At 44.9% G+C, this 17,847-nt stretch overlaps 1 protein-coding gene across 4 annotated transcripts in view; it reads left to right on the plus strand.

The window, feature by feature from the left end:
* The window catches only part of IKZF2 (IKAROS family zinc finger 2), a 134,800-nt gene extending 117,412 nt beyond the window's left edge, over positions 1 to 17,388 (plus strand). For 2 of the 4 annotated variants that reach the window (XM_054970970.1, XM_054970971.1), the window contains exons 7-8: positions 4,266 to 4,409; positions 15,100 to 17,388. In XM_054970970.1, the coding sequence (XP_054826945.1) occupies positions 4,266 to 4,409; positions 15,100 to 15,821 (866 nt within the window). In that variant the 3' untranslated portion in view covers positions 15,822 to 17,388. The remainder of the gene's footprint in view (positions 1 to 4,265; positions 4,410 to 15,099) is intronic. The other 2 variants (XM_054970972.1, XM_054970973.1) reach the window with 1 other exon arrangement.
* The last annotated feature ends 459 nt before the right edge of the window (positions 17,389 to 17,847 follow it).

The raw sequence follows: 17,847 nt of genomic DNA on the forward strand, positions 1-17,847 counted from the left end.
GGGCATGGGGGTGGGTGCTGATACAGCAGAGGTTTTCCCTGATGGCCGTGCCAGTGGCACTCCTCGTTGCATCCACTGCTGAGCACCATTGAAACAGGAGCCTGCAGGCAGTGTGAGAGCTATGAGTGAGCGGGAGAAGGACACCCAGGCACATGGGATGTGCAAGCAAGAAGGAAGGCTGGTAATGGCTATCGGAGGCCCCTAGACACTCTCTGCCTAATCCTGGCCCCTCAAATCTGGAAATGACTGGAGTTTTTTTTAATAGACAGTGTTATTTGTTTGATATTCATTATAACTAGAAATACAAAACACTAGGAGTAAAATAGAAACTTGATTTTGGATGTCTGGTTTACAAGCCAGGCCATACAAAGTGCTTACAAATAGCCAGGATATCTCATTGGACTGTGTACTAGCTGTTATACAGGGCGTGCATGAAAGGTCTAGGAATTTTTTCAGTAATGAAGAAATGCAGCCAGGAAGCTCCCAGTTTGACAGGAGGGACTGCTTCCCCTTTGTCCATTTTTCCAAAACTGACCCGCCACCACTGTTTCCCCTATAATTTATGGGTAGAAAAAGTGGTTGGGGAGGGGGTACAGTTTTGAGCCCTTAAAGGGCCAGAGGGGAAAGGGCTCAGCAGTCCCCCCACCCCTGTTGCTATACAGCTCTTGCTTTACCCACAGAGACTGTCGCCTCACAGACCTTCCATCTTGAAATGATGTGCACATTTCCTGTCTAACATCTCACCGGGCCCTCGACGTGGCTGTGGATAGTTGCGCACTGGAGAGTGCGAGATCAGGCTTAGGGAAATCATGCTCTCCACTTACCAGAGGCCTATTTCCCAAGGCTCTTTGTTGTGAGTCTAATAATGAAAACTGTGCAGCACTGCGCTATAAATCTATGGTAAAACATTTACCATGTAAATGAAAGTCTCCATCTGCTCTCTGAAAGCCACACGTCAGTCTTATTAGAGAGCTGACAGATGCATTGTTAAATGTCTTGTATCAGATCTGTAAGTCACGGGTCCCAGTAAGAGGAACACTGCCATTTAAGGCCGTCTCACGGATGTCCAATCAACTTCCTGTGTTTGCTGCCTGCCTGTAACAGCTGAAGCAAAGTGGGGAGGTGTCAGAAACCTGGTGGGCCTCCTGTGCTATGTTCAGTAGGCTTAAAGGAGCACAACAGCATGGTTAGGAATGGGAGCAAGTTACTTTAGATGCCCACCGCAAATTCTGTGAAATGTTTTGTGTCCTTGAGAACTCCGGAAGTCCTACTGGATCAGAGCTTTCTAATCCAAAGCATCCTGTCCCCCTCAATAGCCAACTTCTAGGATACCTCCAGGAAGCCCCGAAGCAGGGCTCGAAGTCAGCAGTCCTTCCCAGCTATTCCCCCTCCAGCGACTAGTATTCATTTTGCTATCATAGTTAATAGCCGTTGATAGATCTAATTTGTCTAATCCCTTTTAAACATATCCCCAAGATAGTTGGACGCTCAGTGCCGTGTTTATGGTTAGGGAAACATCTGTTCAGACAAATGATCGTTAGCCTACAGATGGGAAGAGCATTCAGCCAAAATACATGGGAAACTAAAAGGAAGAGATTTTGCATTTTCATCTGTAACCTTTACTTTGATTTACCGCAGTCCTTGCGCTCCTAGTTCGCAGATTGCGTTGACTTGCCCTGCACTTTGTAGAACAGTGGCTACCAAAGTTTTATCACAGTTTATACATAGCACTGCCCTAGGTACTGCAGAGGTACGTAAGGTTGTATTCGCAGTAGTTTCAAAAGCACACAAGCTAGGACAGACCTGGCACAATTTCCTCTTAAGTTGTCCAGCTGTAAAACTTGTGCTTATAGGAGTGGTCCTTAAATGGTGAGTGGGACAGTCCTTCTGGACTGTTAGGATATTCAGAAGGAAAGGATGCCAAGTATGTACTGATTTACTTCATATATATACCCCACCTTTCTCCCCAGTGCAGACCCAAAGGGGCTTATGTCATTCTCCTCCATTTATTTTCACAACCCTGTGAGGTAGGTTGGGCTGAGTGTGTGTAACTGTCCCAAGGTCACCCACCGAGCTTCCACTGCAGAATGGGGATTCTGACTTGGAGTATCCCGATCTTAGTCCAACACTCTAACCACTATACCATACTGTTTCAGCCTACCTGTCTGTCAAGATATGGGTGGGTCGAATACTCCTTGGCAGGGGATCCTCACTGATCTACATGGGGGTAACTGCATCCATCATCCAAGAAAGCAACCCTGGAAGAGCCGCTACTTTTATTTTAATTACAGTTCCCTGGGTATTATATGTATGGTTTTTCAGCAGGAGTCTGAGAATTCTATTTTTTTTCCTGATTAATCCAGCACTGGATTAATGCACCATTCATAGCACCTCTCATTTAGCAGCAAGCTAAATTCATCTGTATTCGTCTGGGGAAGTAATTATTGGTTTTGGATTGGGTGGGCACAGCGCAGAGCATTTTGAAAAACCCCGGGTTATGTCGTTCAGAAACATTTTGAGAAATGTTGGTTTATGTTGTTCGAAACAATCTTGCAACCACACCAGAAAGGTTTGAGTACTGTTAGAATATTAAGTTTCTCTTATCTGTTGCTTGTCGTGTTTTTTTGAAACATGTTGGTTCTGTAACTCAAGGTGTAACTCTTATCCTCCAGAGACCTCAACCAGTGTACTCAAACACAAATACTTTGATGAAAACATCATCTGAAGGTCTAGTTGTGTAGTGGTTTGTGGCACCCTAACAACTTGGACCAAGATTTTCTGGAAGTTGAGTTGGATCCAGTGGTCGTCAGCTCCAAGGGCGTAGCTGTTTGCTACGTTGCCTCTTCACAAACAGGCTCTTTCAACCCTAGGAAAGTTGATTCCCAGATTTGTGGGACCCATAGGGACTAACAGCCATATGATTTGGGGGCTGCAGAGAGGAGGGAGAAAGGACAAAATGGCCACCCTTTTCCACAAACGTATCTCCCCTGACAGAAGATCAAGAAAGAGCAATTTTGGTCTAAATCCACACAGGTCCCGTGAGTCCAGTAATGGGTTGTTCCAGAACTGGAGGGGACCACTGGAAGAAATGGATCCAACCCAATATTTTATTTCTTTACAACATTCATAACCCACCTTTTTGCCAAAACAGGGGTGCCATATCTCTGTATGTTACTTTCTGAGATGAACTCCTGTTTCATGGTCTCTAATGTCCCTTTCTGTTGCACTTATCACTGCAAAAATATGCCTGTTTTGTCCCTGTTTTTCTTTGAGAGAGTCACTGGGAATATTAAGGGGGGGATATGTTATGTACGTATCTTAACCAAAGCACTGTAAAGTATAGCCTGTTCCCTGGCCAGATGTTTCTGCATTTATTTGCATGTTGGTACATTCACATGGACACACCAGTGTCAAATCACTGATTTCCCTTCAACATCTCCATGAACTCCTGTCTGTAGAGATAGATCAAGATGGATAGTCATTGCTAGTCTTTCGGTAGCAGTAGAAAAGAGCAAGAGTCCAGTAGCACCTATAAGACTAACCAAATTTGTAGTAGGGTATGAGCTTTCATGAGTCACAGTATCTGAAGATGTGAGTTGTGACTCTCAAAAGCTCCTACCCTACCACAAATTTGGTTAGTCTTATAGGTGCTACTGGACTCTTGCTGTTTTCTCCTGTCTGTAGGAAACATTGCTGGATTTTTTTAAAAAATAAGGAAATTGTTGTGGTAAGTTTGCTATTATCTCCTGCTTCAAAAGCCCGGGTATCATTGAACGCCAGCACTGCAGTGAGGGATACAGCTCAGGTGGTGATCCAGCATAGGAAGAGGAGATGCTATGCCCCAATATGTTTATGGAAAGCGGGAGGTGTGCCGCTTCTCTTTTGCTTTCCAAGAAATAGGCTTTGGATTGCCTGAGAGCCAAGCTACAAGTGACGAATTACACTTGAATGGCAAGTGAACAGACTCACATGTATTCCTCCCTGTTCACTTGTGTTCCACTTGCACTCCATTCGATTGAGTGGAGTGCAAGTGGAGTGCAAGGAAACAGGGAAGTGAAGTCTGTTCACTTGCCATTCAAGTGTAATTCGTCACTTGTAGCTTGGCCCTGAGAGAAATGCTCACCATGACACCACAGCTCTACAAGAATGCTGCCCTGACTAATGTACATTTCCAGACCTCAAACAGTGACCATTTTGTTTATTCATTACATTTCTCTTGGAAGTGTAGGTAGACCTCTCTGATTTGGATTTTTGGTTTTATGTAGTACCTACTATGGAAGATTGTAAGGAACAAGAACCTGGGATGGACAACAATGTAACTCTGGTGCCTTTTGAAAGACCTCCTGTTATAGAGAAGCTGACGAGCAACATGGGAAAGCGTAAAAGCTCCACCCCACAGAAGTTTGTGGGTAAGCTTCAGATGAGCCATTCTGTTGTTGTTTGTAGCAAAAAGGATAGCTTGCTGTTTAATCCTGAACACGTGGTCAATGTTGGCCTTTCCAGAATCGGGCACACTGCTGGGTTTGGGGCGGGCAAGCTGAGTGGAGGCTTAGCCAGAAGGTCTAGAAAAGTACCACACGAGTGCCGCACAACATGGCTTTTCATGCAGAGTCCACCTCTATTCCTCATGATTGCAGAGTAGCTTAGTGGCACAGAACGTACAAAAAAAAAAAAAAACCCTGACAAAGTAGCTTAGAAATCTGTGAAGTTTGAAAAAATATATCTGGTTATTCAAATTTCCACAAGTAAAAGCAGGAATTTGCTGAGATTGTCATCGCACAGCGCCCCCCCCCCCAGTCCATATTCAACAATGTTTCTCTGCCGTTTATGCTATTTGGATACAAAAGAGTAACTGATGTATACTTGACATCTTCTAATTGCAAAATGTTTTCTCATGTTTTCCCAGAGCGGTGAGCTGTATCAAAATCCATTGTGCCTGCTTCTCTTCAGGCCAGTGTTTGTGTTGGTTCAGACCAGCACTGACCACTGTTCCAGCACTCCAGTTTCTCTTTACGTACATATGTGTTTAGTAGTCTGTGTCCCCCAATTTTTGCTCTTTCCAGTTATCTGCATTACGTCTTTTCATGTCAGTTGCTGGGGAAGTAGAGAGCACTAAAAGGATCCTTATGAGCCTGGCTAGCTTATAAGGGGCATATTGATAAAAGCAAACAGGCACAGAACAGCCTTTTTGAAAAACTCTAATGATTCTCATTGTTCCTTATAATCTTACCTAAAGAGTGACATTGGATGAATAAATCAAACCCAAAGAATATTCAGTTCACCTGTGGGTACAGATAGAGAGTGGTCCTAAGATTTTGAAAGCTCAAGAATAATGATTACACAAAATCTTGTGTACTGAGAGCTGGTCAGCATAATGCAAATGTAAACAGTGGTCCCCCTGTTTGCCAACCTTTAATTCAAATATATTATAAAACATTTACTTTCCTCCTTGCCTTGAAATCCCCTTGCTGAGGTTGCCATAAGCTGGTTGCAACTTGACGGCACATACATACATATAAATCTGAAATGTAGGTCATCACTGTAGCCATTTTACAGATGAAGAAGTGAGACTGCAAGGCTGTCCATCACATAATGCCATTCAAAAATCTGTAATGGGAAATTCTAGAGGGCTAGCCAGGTCAGACTGCTGCAGCCAAAATAACAAGGAATCCTATGACTAGACATGGGCATGAACCACATTACGAACTTCAAAAACCCATGAAATTGGCGATCGCGTGATCGCGATCCGGCAGTTCGTGATTGTCCACGGCAAACGAACCAGCATTTAAAAGAAGCCTGGTTCGGTGCGTTTGGCCACGGTTTGGGAAGCCAGACAGTCAGGCACCATCAATCAATTCCCCTGGAAACGAAGCTGGGGGAATGCCTGATCTCTGTCTGCGCTCCTTCTGTTGCCCTGGAAACCCAAATCGAAGCCCAGCTTACCTTGATCGGCAGGTCTTCCTTCCAACCATGGAGCTGCAAAGTGGTTACAAGTTGGGAGAAGTCATTCGGAGGGGGGAGGGGGTGTTCTGTAGCCACGGGCACTCCAATCTCATCCCTGCAAACCCTGATAGGCAGCTCTGACGGCCAAACACAGACCTCCTGTGTTGCTCTATGGGACCTCAGCTTATAAAAAGCACTGCGCTCCTAGGCTGGCTTTCACTTTCAGTGAGCAGTGGAGTGAGAGCTGCTGCTTGCTACTTGCTAGCCTTTGGGGAGAGACAGAGAGAGTATAATTGAGCTGGGATTTTTGTGGGAGTTTCCTGGGGGCCCCGAATTGGAGAGGGTATAACTCCAAGATCCCTATTGCAATCTTGACCAAACTTGGGTGCTGGCTGGAGGAGAGCCTGCTACACACCCCCTGTGAATATGGGCTCTCTAAGTGCAACAGGGGCCTTTCTGAGCACCACGAACCGCGAACTGGTTTGGCAACGGGAAATGTCCGTTGCAGTTCGCGACTTCAGGATCGTCATCGGCACCGAACCATGAACTGCGGATTCATTAAATGTTTTTGGTTCGTGCCCATGTCTACCTATGACACCTTCAGAAATAACACATTTATTATGCCATAAGCTTTTGTGAGTCAGAGCCCACTCTGTTGGGTCCGTGGAATGTTACCTTCGCATGTGTGTGTGTACAAAGATGAGCCAGTGGTTACCACTACAGATACGTAGTGGTTATTGTGTCAGACAATTTGAACCTGGGAAACCCAGGTTCAAATCCCACTCTGCCATGGCAGCTCGCTGGGTGGTCTTGGGCCAATCACACTCTCTCAGCCCCATTTGTCTTGTAAGATTGTTGTGAAGGTAAAATAGAAGAGAGGAGAATGATGTGAACTGCTTTGGGTCCCCATTGGGGAGAAACTTGGGGGATAATAGAAGTTAAATGGCTGAGGTTGTTGGGTTCTGTGATAGCATCACACAAATTGATGACCAGGACTGCTACGGAACTAGGATTTGTTCCAAGGACTAGCCTTTGGGTTTGTATTTCCATTGGACGATCTGTCTATTAGGTCTCCCAGATTAGGGGGACTGTCTATAAGCAAGAAACAGCCTCTCTCCTAGAAGAGAGGCCTATGAGAAGGAAGGATCATCTTCCAGGTGGGGTTGAAGATCCCTGATGATACTCTTGAGAGGTTTTAGCTGCAGGCTGGAGATGTCAGCCAGTGTCTTTCTGTTGCTTTACCTGCTGGACCTATCCTGAAGAAGTTGACTGCTTGTCCAGCATTGCCATTTGATCTCTACGCTTCCCCAGGTAGCTACTGTAGTTTTAGGAACACTTAGTCTGATGTAGATGTGTTTGTGTCTGAGCTTGGCTGTAGAGGATGGATCGTGTGGCGTGTTCAGCATGGTACCTTGTACCATGTAGTTAAGTGTAGTGATGAATAGGTTTCTGGTGAAAAATACTATTTATATGAATATTGTATGGTTGGATATAGTGTCTAGAAAGTAGACCAGCTCAGACTGATGGTAGAATGAAAATTGCTAAAGTCCAGATGGAATTTATTAAGGGCCTCCTACCTATAGTTCTCAGTGATAAAAAATATTGCCAGTATATTTTAAGTAGACCAGAGGCACGTAGGTGAAATGCTGTAAATCTGCCATAAATATGGTGGCATAGCATGGGTTCTTAGGTTCAAAATATCTCTGTATACGCATCATGATACCACACTATAGAGAACTATACAACTCTTTCCAATACGCCCAGACTTGTACTTAAAAAAAAAAATCCTGTCTGTTGTATACTGTTTTAAACATATCTTTTACGCTGTAATGAGATGATCTTTTAAAAACATTATTTAATAACTTTTAAACTTGTTTTATCAGATCTCCTGATGAAGCTTTAAGCAAAACACACTGGGATCTGTAGTTGTCCATAAAACTATCCCCCTATGGCACCTTGTTCTTCTTTTCTTCTCTTGTACCTTGCACTGGTGTATCGTCTCTTTTCTTGACTGACGTAGCATGGGGCAGTAGGCACCCATGTCAGTGCAGTTGACTTGACGATAGAGGATGTCTATCAGGCATACAACAGAAACTGGATTCTCTGGCATACAACAGAAACTTCTGCCTGGCTCATTTTTGGAGGGATAGATTGATAATATAAATAGGGGATCTGGGGGTACTTGTGTTGTAGCTCCTTTCAGTATGCAGGAATTTTGAAAGTTTAGTGTCTTTTTCTGTAGGAGGTTTATTACACTGTGCCTGAGGTCCTTATCAATAAATGCTTTTCTGATACGCTAGTTCAGGGGTCCCCAGCCTTTCTGACCCTGTGGGCACCTCTGAAATTCTGACAAATGTTGATGGGCGCTGCCCCAAAATGGCTGCCACAGCAGGCAAGGCCAGTCATAAAACAGCTGCCATACCATCAGTCACACAGTGAAGACCCTTGTGCTGTGGTGGCAGCTGCTGCCAAAGCAGTGTTTTGCACAGCCAGTCAAATCCCCAGTGGCCAGTCAAAAGCCCTGCTGGGCAAAAGCCCCACTTGACCCCACCCACTTTCTAAAAACCTTGGTGGACACCAGGAAAGGTGTCAGTGAGCTCCATGGCACCTACAGGGGACCCCTGGGCTAGTCCATTTTTGAGTGTCCCATTCTGAGAAATGGTTCATATAATGCTAATCTCCTATAATGCTAATCAAACGGGTATGTCTTTTTTTTTGGCACTTTCTGTGCCTGTGCCCCTTGATATACCGACCCAGACCTCCTGGCCTGTTCCTGGGCGGTGCATGCAGGCAGGAATACATACCAGCTGAGGGGCATGCTAAGCAAGGCTCCAGGCAAGAGTTCATTAACATGTTGAGTGATGCAGTTTTACCTGGGAATTGTATTTTCAAAGACAGAGCTGTGTGGGGTCGCTGGGGGAGAGGAAGGATTCCTTCCCTGCCTTCCGCTGCAGTTTCTTTTAAATAACAACAAAAGTAAATTGTGATCTTAATCTCATTTGGCTGTTTTGTGTGCTAGAGATGGAACTTTTTTTTTTATTTAGACCTCACATCTGACTTGCTATCTTCATAAGGCATTTAAACAGTAGATTCCACCTAGAGCGCGTGGGGACGGGGAGGAGATGGTAATTCCTCTCCCTGCTGAGATTGCTAAAGTTTCAGCACTGTCCCTAGTAGTAAATAGCAGCCAGAATTGGGGGGGGGGGGGGCGGGGAGGGTGAGCAACCAGTAGAGGAGGTAGAGGGCAGTGAGGGAATCCTTTCTCTCCCCTAGCAATCCCACATGACTCTGTCTTTGAAAACTCAAGTTCCCAGGTAAAATTGCATCACTCAACACGTTAATGAACACTTGTTTGGCATCTCATTTGGCCTCACCCTGGGAGAGCTGCTTTCTACCATCTCCCCCCACAATGAAACCAGCATTTGCCAAGGCAAACCAGAATCAAAGTGTGAGCCGAATCCTGGTCTTACAAAGTATAACCATGGTTAACGTGAACCGGAGTTTCTCACTATGAGCCTGTCTTGTATTAAGCACACTGTCCTGGGCCAAAAATGAGAAAAGCTGCATTTTATAACCTTTTCCACTTTCTCTGGATTATGATTTGGAGGTGTGGAAGCAGCCATCTGGCTGAAGCGGAGCCAGTCTGCACCTGACCTTCAAGCTCCAGAATAGAAAACATGCAGAATACAAATGCAATAAGTAATAGAATAATAATGGCCTAATGGTAATTATGAGAAGGTTGAGGTTCTCTTCATCAGCCTTTCTGAAATAATCATGTGTTTTGGTATACTTACATTTATACTCTGCTTTGTCCCATAATCAGCATGTCACAGTGAGTTATCCTCCTCCCTGTGAATTAATATCCTGCCAGTTGTTGCCCTTGTGCAGATTTGGGAATGAAGGTGAGAAAAAGTGCCTTCTCCATGTCATCAACTTGATATATTTTAGGTGTATTTGAATTCAGATTGGTCAGAATACCACCTTCTGCACTTTGAACACTAGGCGGAGCTGACTTGCAAAGGATATAGCCAGGGCTTTTTTTCAGCTGGAATGTGGTGGAACGGAGTTCCGGCACCTCTTGAAAATGGTCACATGGCCGGTGGCCCCGCCCTCTGATCTCCAGACAGAGGGGACAGCGGCGCTGAGGGCAATCTAAACTCCCCTCTGTCTGGAGATCAGGGGGCGGGGCCACCAGCCATGTGACCATTTTCGCTGACAGCAATTTAAACTTTTTAAAACTCCCCCCTTGTTCTAGCTGACCCAAAGTGACATCATTGTGCGGTCCTGGGAGCTGAGTGCCACCACCTCTTTTCCCAGGAAAAAAGCCCTGGATATAGCTGCTCTGGAATGTCAGGGAAAGGTGCATTGGTTCCTTGCAGCCCGTAGAACTTCTAACCTTTCACTTGCAGGTTGGTGGTGGTGTGAGTTAAGCAATCTCAATGTTAATGGTTGAAATTTCAGAAGAAAGGAAGGAAAGTTGCATGCTCCCAAAGCAGTGGAAAGTTGAAGCAGGCTAAGCAAGCCCTGGCATTGGCTGAGTGAAGCAAATATTGTTGATCTGTCTTCATGATAGCAAATGTTAACCCTAAAACCTTTGCATGTATGATAAACGGGGTGTTTCTTTTCTTCCTATACTAAAATTAACCCCAGTTTTAGCAGTACATGTCTTTCCACTAGTACAGTGTCTACACTTTTATGGCATAGATATTCTGCCTTTAGATATAGATGGAGAATTAAATAACACACAAGAATAAATTATGCTCTTAACTCTTCTGTGCCATCTTTTCAGCAGTGGTTGTGTCCCCCTATCCTTCCGTCCAAGGGTTGTTTTTTTCAAGACAAAGCCTCCCTCCCTATATCACCGCACTGGCATCTTGTCACTCCTGAATCCACACGAACTCCTTGCTTTCAAACTCTCCATGGCCCTGCCCACCCCTGTTGTTATTTCATTATGCCATTGCCCTCCATTCGTCCAGCCTGAGCTGTCCGAAATTATTCTTCCCTTGCTGCTCCTGATGTCTGGAAGTACAGGTAACATTGCCTTGAAGGAAGAAAGAGAGGCACAGTTGCTATTGTGAATTAGTAACCTCCTTGTAGTTGGGACAGGAAGAGGGCAGGAGTGGGCAATGCCTGGCATGTGTGCCAAACAGTGGGATACCATTGTGTTCGACACACAAGGGTGGTTCTCCAGTCAAGGGACCAAATGAGTCCCTGAGACACCAGCAGCACCAGTGAGACATAGCTACCTCCCAGCGTGTCTGGCCAAGTATATTCCTCATCCTCCTTCGGTTTGCTGGCCCACCGGTATCTTCACAGGTAGATATTGTGGGGGTGTTGGCACTTAGGCCTAGAATGTTACCTCCCCCTGGAACAAGTTGATGTGTTAGCCGTACAGATCTTTCTTCTGAAGTTTTTGAAATAACCGTGTGCTATTTCTGTACACATTAGCAAGGCTATTTTACATAAAGGAATGAAGCAGTTATGATTCAGGATCCCTTAGCTAACCAGAGCTGCCCCTTATGGATTTTAACTTACTTCAGTGCTTTTCTATTTTATACTCCAGCCTAACTACCAGATTGGAAAATATGAGAACCTTTTTTCAGGTTTAAAGCTTGCTTTAAATATGACCGTTGCTCCTTAGAACAGTGTTTTCCAGTCTTTTTTCCATGGAGGAACCCCCTAAATTAATTTTTCAAATCCCAAGGAACCTCTGCCTATCTTAACATTTACTAGCTAGAAAAAGTTGGTGGCTGGGAGCACAATTGAATTACTGCTAAGTTATTGTGAAGAAATATATCAGCATACCTAACCTTAACCCTGTCGCGCCTGTTGGAGGTGGTGGCGGGGTGGGCCTTGGAGTTCCCCAGACTGATAGTACTGGGGGACTTCAACGTTCACGCTGATGATGCCATCTTGGTACAGGCTGCGGACCTGGTGTCAGTCATGGCAACACTAGGACTTTCCCAGTTTCAGCCCCCACACATTAAGCAGGCTCCACGCTAGATTTGATCTTCGAGTTGGGGTTAGATGTGGTTCTGGATAGAATAGAGTCAGTGCCATGGTCAGACCACGCGGTTCTAGAGGCTCAGTTGGGTGTGCCACTCCCCCCCGCAAGAGTGGCGAGCAAATTTATGCTCGCCTGCAGAGACTTAAGGATCCAATTGGCTTTCAGAATGCTCTGCGGGGACTGATGCTCCACAGCAGCTCATTGGATGAGCTGGTGGAGGACTGGCAGGTCTGGCTCTCCGAGGCCATCGATGAAGTCGCTCCCTGTTGTCCTCTTCGTCCCTGAAATTGCCATGCCCCCTGGTACACGGAGGAGCTACGACAACAGAAACAGGAACTGAGATGGCTAGAGCACGTGTGGTGGTGATCTCGTGACGAGGAAACAAGAACATCTTATAGGCTGCTTATGAAATCCTATGAGATGGCAGAGAAGGCTGTGAAGAAGAAATTTTACGCAGCTTCCATTGCATCAGCTAGCTCACACCCGGCTAAATTGTTTAATGTGGTGCGTTCACTGGACTCCCTTTCAGGTGTAGACCGTCAAAATTTGAATTCGACTATAAGCTGTGAGGCTTTTGCGAGCATTTTTGCTGATAAAGTCTTGTCTCTCCGCCGTGACTTACCAGCCGCAGTTGATACAGTATGTGAACTAGAGGCCCCTTGGCCATCTTCGGGGGTAATATTCAATCATTTCAGCCCTCTTTCTGGGGAAGAGGTGGACAGGATTCTGTGGGCGGTGAGGCCTACCACATGCCCCCTGGACCCGTGTCTGTCGTGGCTGGTGAAAGCCAGTGTCGATGGGTTATGGGATTCCTTGAAGGCTATAGTTAACTTGTCCCTGGGCTCTGGGGGTTTTCCCAGGGCACTAAAGGAGGCTATGGTGAGGCCCCTTCTAAAGAAATCATCATTGGATCCTGCTGACCCACTCAGTTACTGCCCAGTCTTGAACCTCCCGTTTCTGGGTAAGGTGATTGAGCGGGTTGCAGAGAAACAACTGCAGAGTTTCCTGAAGGAGACTTCAGCCCTAAACCCTTCCAGTCTGGGTTTTGCCTGGGGCACAGGGTGGAGACATTGCTGGTCGCCCTCACGGATGATCTTTGCAGGCATCTGGATCGGGGCGGATCGGTGCTGCTGATATTACCAGACATTTCAGCAGCGTTCGATAGTCGACTACAATCTTTTGACACACCGCCTCACCGACATGGGAATCCAAGGGACAGCACTACAGTGGCTAGTCTCTTTTCACTGTCGGGGACAGAGGGTGGCACTGCGGGAGAAGTTATCATCCCAAAGGCCACTAATATGTGGTGTGCCACAGGGGACGATACTCTCCCCATTACTGTTTAACATCTATATGTGCCCCCTTGCCCAGTTAGTGTGAAGTTTCGGGCTTGGGTGTCACCAATATGCAGATGATGCCTAGCTATATCTGTTGATGGGCAGCCGACCTGGATCGGCCCCAGATGTCCTGGAGCATGCTTTTGAAGCCGTGGCTGAATGGTTGAGGCAAAGTCGGCTGAAACTAAACCCTGCGAAAACGGAGATCCTGTACTTGAGTTGTGGAAACGTGGATTCAAGTCCTCGGCTTCCTGTACTCAATGGAGCAGCGCTTACACTGGCCCCAGGAGTTAGGAGCCTGGGGGTGATTCTGGATGCCTCCTTGACTATGGAGGCCCAGGTCACTGCAGTTGCCAGGTCTTCTTTTTTGATCTTCGACAGACCAGGCAGCTTGCCCCTTATCTTTTGTCCCACTTGGCTACAGTGAACCAGGCAATGGTCACCTCTAGGCTTGACTACTGTAATGCACTCTACAGTAGGCTGCCCCTGAACCTGATCCAGCGGTTACAGCTGGTACAGAATGCAGCAGCGTGGGTCATCACTGGAACGTCAAGGTGTGAGCACATAAGCTGGTATTGCTTCAGCTGCACTGGTTACCAGTAGAGTACCAAATCAGGTTCAAGGTTCTGGTATTAACATATAAAGCCCTATGCGGACAGGGACCGGTGTATCTGCTGGACCGCCTCTCCCCATATGAGCCTCAGAGGACTCTTCGGTCTAATGGCAAACATCTGCTGAAGGTCCCTGGCTCCAGGGAGGCTCGCCTGGCGTCAACCAGGGCCAGGGCCTTCTTAGTCCTGGCCCCAGCCTGGTCGAACACTCTGTCTAATGAGACCAGGGCCTGGCAGGATTTATTGTCTTTTTGCCGGGCCTGTAAGACAGAGCTGTTCCACCAGGCATATGGTTGATGCTAGGCGGAACCCCCTTGTTCAGTCGAGCATGGTCTGTGCCCTCCCCACTAGCGACATCTTCCATCTGTTGAGTTCCACTGTAAATGCTCTGATGAAGGTGAAAGGGAGGTGCCTTGTGTATGTGTATAGTGCATTTTATTATGCCACTGAGTATACGTGTATGTATATATATGTATTTTAAATGGTAGGATGTTTATATATTTATAATTTTAAACTGTGTAAATTGTTAGATGTATTTTAAATGTATATAAATTGTAATCAGCCCTGAGCCTACTGGTATGGGGAGGGCGGAATATAAATCTAATACATTAAATTAAATTAAATTAAATTAAATTAAATTAAATTAAATTAAATTAATAACAGCAATATTGTGAGGGATATTTGGAATTTTTCGTGGTATTTCAATATTTGTATTTATTTGATGTCCTGCGAAAGTCCAGGCTTCTGTAGAACCCTACTTGGGAAACACCGCCTTATAGCATAAAGACAGAGATCTGGTTCTTTCTCAGGCGCTGTTTCCATGCACCTTAAAGGCATGCATGCTTCATTCTACACACATCTGCCACTGAGGCTGGCAGGGGTCATGTGTTTTGTACCTGGGCATAGAATGAATAGCTCTGACTAGCTCAAACTCATCAGAACATGGAATCTAAGCTGGGTTGGGCATGATTAGTATTTGAATGGGAAACTACCAGGTTCTGCTCTTTCTAATTTGGCAAATTGCTCAATTCTGCCCTGTCTTGAATGTTACTGTTATTTTCTGCCCATGTGACAGCACCAGCGTTCCAAGACTCTCTCTTTTCACACCAAGGAGATATGTAGAGCACCAATATTTTTTTCTTATCCTATGAGTGATACATTTATATATATATATTGTCTTGTTGCTGTCATCCTCATGTAGGTGAGAAGCTCATGAGATTCTACCCAGATATCCATTTTGAGACTAACTTACCCTACGAGAGAGAAGCTGAGCTGATGCAGACCCATATGATGGACCAAGCGATCAACAATGCCATCTCTTACCTTGGAACAGAGGCGCTCCATCCCTTGATGCAGCACACACCAAGCACAATGGCTGATGTGGCACCAGTCATAACCTCGGCTTATGCTCCCGTCTATAACCCTAACAGGATAGAAAGGCCAATGAGCAGAGAAACAGCGGACAGCAATGAAAATAATATGGATGGCCCCATCTCCCTCATCAGACCAAAGAGTCGACCCCAGGAAAGAGAGGCTTCTCCTAGCAATAGCTGCCTGGATTCTAGTGACTCGGACAGCAGCCACGAAGACCACCAGTCCTACCAAGGAAACCCTGCCTTAAATCTCAAAAGGAAGCAAAGCCCAGCATACATGAAGGAGGACTCCAAGGCTTTGGATGTCACTAAAACATCTAAGGGCTCTTTAAAGGATATTTACAAGGTCTTCAATGGAGAAGGAGAACAGATAAGGGCCTTCAAGTGTGAGCACTGTCGAGTTCTTTTCCTAGACCATGTCATGTACACCATCCACATGGGGTGTCATGGCTACCGGGACCCATTGGAATGCAACATTTGTGGCTACCGGAGTCAGGACCGCTATGAGTTCTCATCGCACATTGTTCGAGGAGAACACACGTTCCATTAGGCCTTCTCTTCCAAAGGGGACTCTGAAGTAGAAAAAAACAGCTGCACATGAAGAAATTCTGCACTTACAATCCCACTTTGCTCAGATGTTGACACACCATTGTCTTTGTTGTCATTTTTGTTGCTGTTTTTTTTTAATTATTGTTATTTTCTTGTTAACCTTATTTTGTCAACCCAACCTCACTTGGCACTCGTGGTGAGGAGGGAAGGAAGGAAAGGAAGGGACCACAGAGTAATTCTGTTTTTTCGCTCTGAAAACCGGTGTTACCTTTTTAGTGGGAATTAACAGGCAGTGCATTGCTGTAACACATTTTCTGTACATTTTATAATCCCCAAGGTACTGCTGACCTCCACTCGGTGCTCTAACATTTTATTAAGCTGTCAGCTTTGGGCAGATCAGTAATTTCAGGCAAATAAGTAATACATTTCAGAGAAAAGCCCTTTCTAATATGTAGATTTGGGAGTACAGGAGGAGAATTCTTATTTTTCAAAGTTTTCCGGGGGTGGGGGGAGTTCATACAGAGCTAACCCATATTCTAGCAACTTAAGAGCACAAACCAATACTAATGTTCATTCTATAGTTACTTCTTGAAGTGAATTACTTTCCTGGGGTCTCTCCATGTTAATTTTTTCTGAAATATAACAGAAAGCTTTTATGTGTAATACTAAACGGTCATATCATAGACACTTGATTTTACATATGGTATGACATTCTGCAAGATGTTTGAAATCCTCTAATCTTACCCTAACATGCACTTTCAAAACAAAAGAACTGCTGGTATGCTATTATGTCATGAACATTAATTTACTGGCTTCTTAACAGACAGACACTCCATTAGCCTTAACTAGTTGAGCCCTGCGTACAAAGAAAGATACGTTCTGATCTACCTGATTCAGTGACCAACAATCTGATTCTATACATGTTTACTCAGGAGTAAGTTCTGCTGAGTTCAGCAAGAGTTTACTTCCCAGTAAGTGTGTTTAGGAATGCAGTTTTAGAAGTACATGTATCAAAGTTTATGTAACAGATTTTGCTGTTTTAGAGCTTGCTTTAGAATCTCAGATAATATTCATAACAAGTAGGTTTTAAATTATGAAATACTTTTTGTATTTGTTTTCTTGCAGTGTTGACCACTCGGCAACCATTTAAAGTAAGGTATAAAGTTAGGGGAACTACCAGGGTCTTTTCTCGGTGTGTTTTTGGGATCCCCCCCCCCCAATCATTCTGGATATCTGACTTGGTTACAAAGGTTCAGTTATACCAGGGCTGCTCTTCTGACTCAATAGCTCTAGTTTACATATGCAGGGATTTAAGGAAAGGCAGGGCTACTTCATACGTGACACTGTTCCAGCCCAGGTTTAAGAGAAAAAACATGTACAGTGTGGAAAGAAAATTTCACAAATTTCCTTTCCCCCCATATTTGAAACCTGAAGCATACAATAGCTTCCAAGTGTGTATGCACGGGCAACTAAACAGACATGTGTTTCATGCCTAATAGTAGATGTGGGAGAATGTCCTGTGTACCATGTTGGAAAGCTCTTACGTGTGAAGTTGCCCTTCACCTCACATGTCTATAGTCACTCTGGACTGCAATTTTCAGTAATTCTCGGGTTACGGTGTAGTTGGTGTCCACAGTGAATTGTGAATTTGGCTCCCTCTTTGGCATACCAGAGAGAACAACCTCTTAATTGTGTATGCATCAGTTGTTCCACGGGGAAACAGAAATAAATCAAGAGCCCTGAATTGTCCAGGGTATGTTTTCTTGACTAAAAACTCTGGCTTCTGGTTAATCCCTTGATCATATTATCTGAGCATTTAAAGTGAATTAAGAGGTTATTATTTTAGGCTATGATTGTATAGAAAACCCCTCTATTGGCTGTAATTTAGGAGAGTTAATATCTGGATTCTGAATTTTTATTAGGCCTTTTTTGCTTAATGTTTTTTGTTTGTTTTTAAATCACTGGCTACCTCATATTTTTCTACATCCTTGGTTCTTTTTTCCAGCTTATGGGTTAAGAAGTTTTCA

Source organism: Eublepharis macularius, chromosome 2, assembly GCF_028583425.1.
Source record: "Eublepharis macularius isolate TG4126 chromosome 2, MPM_Emac_v1.0, whole genome shotgun sequence".
NCBI lineage: Eukaryota > Metazoa > Chordata > Lepidosauria > Squamata > Eublepharidae > Eublepharis > Eublepharis macularius.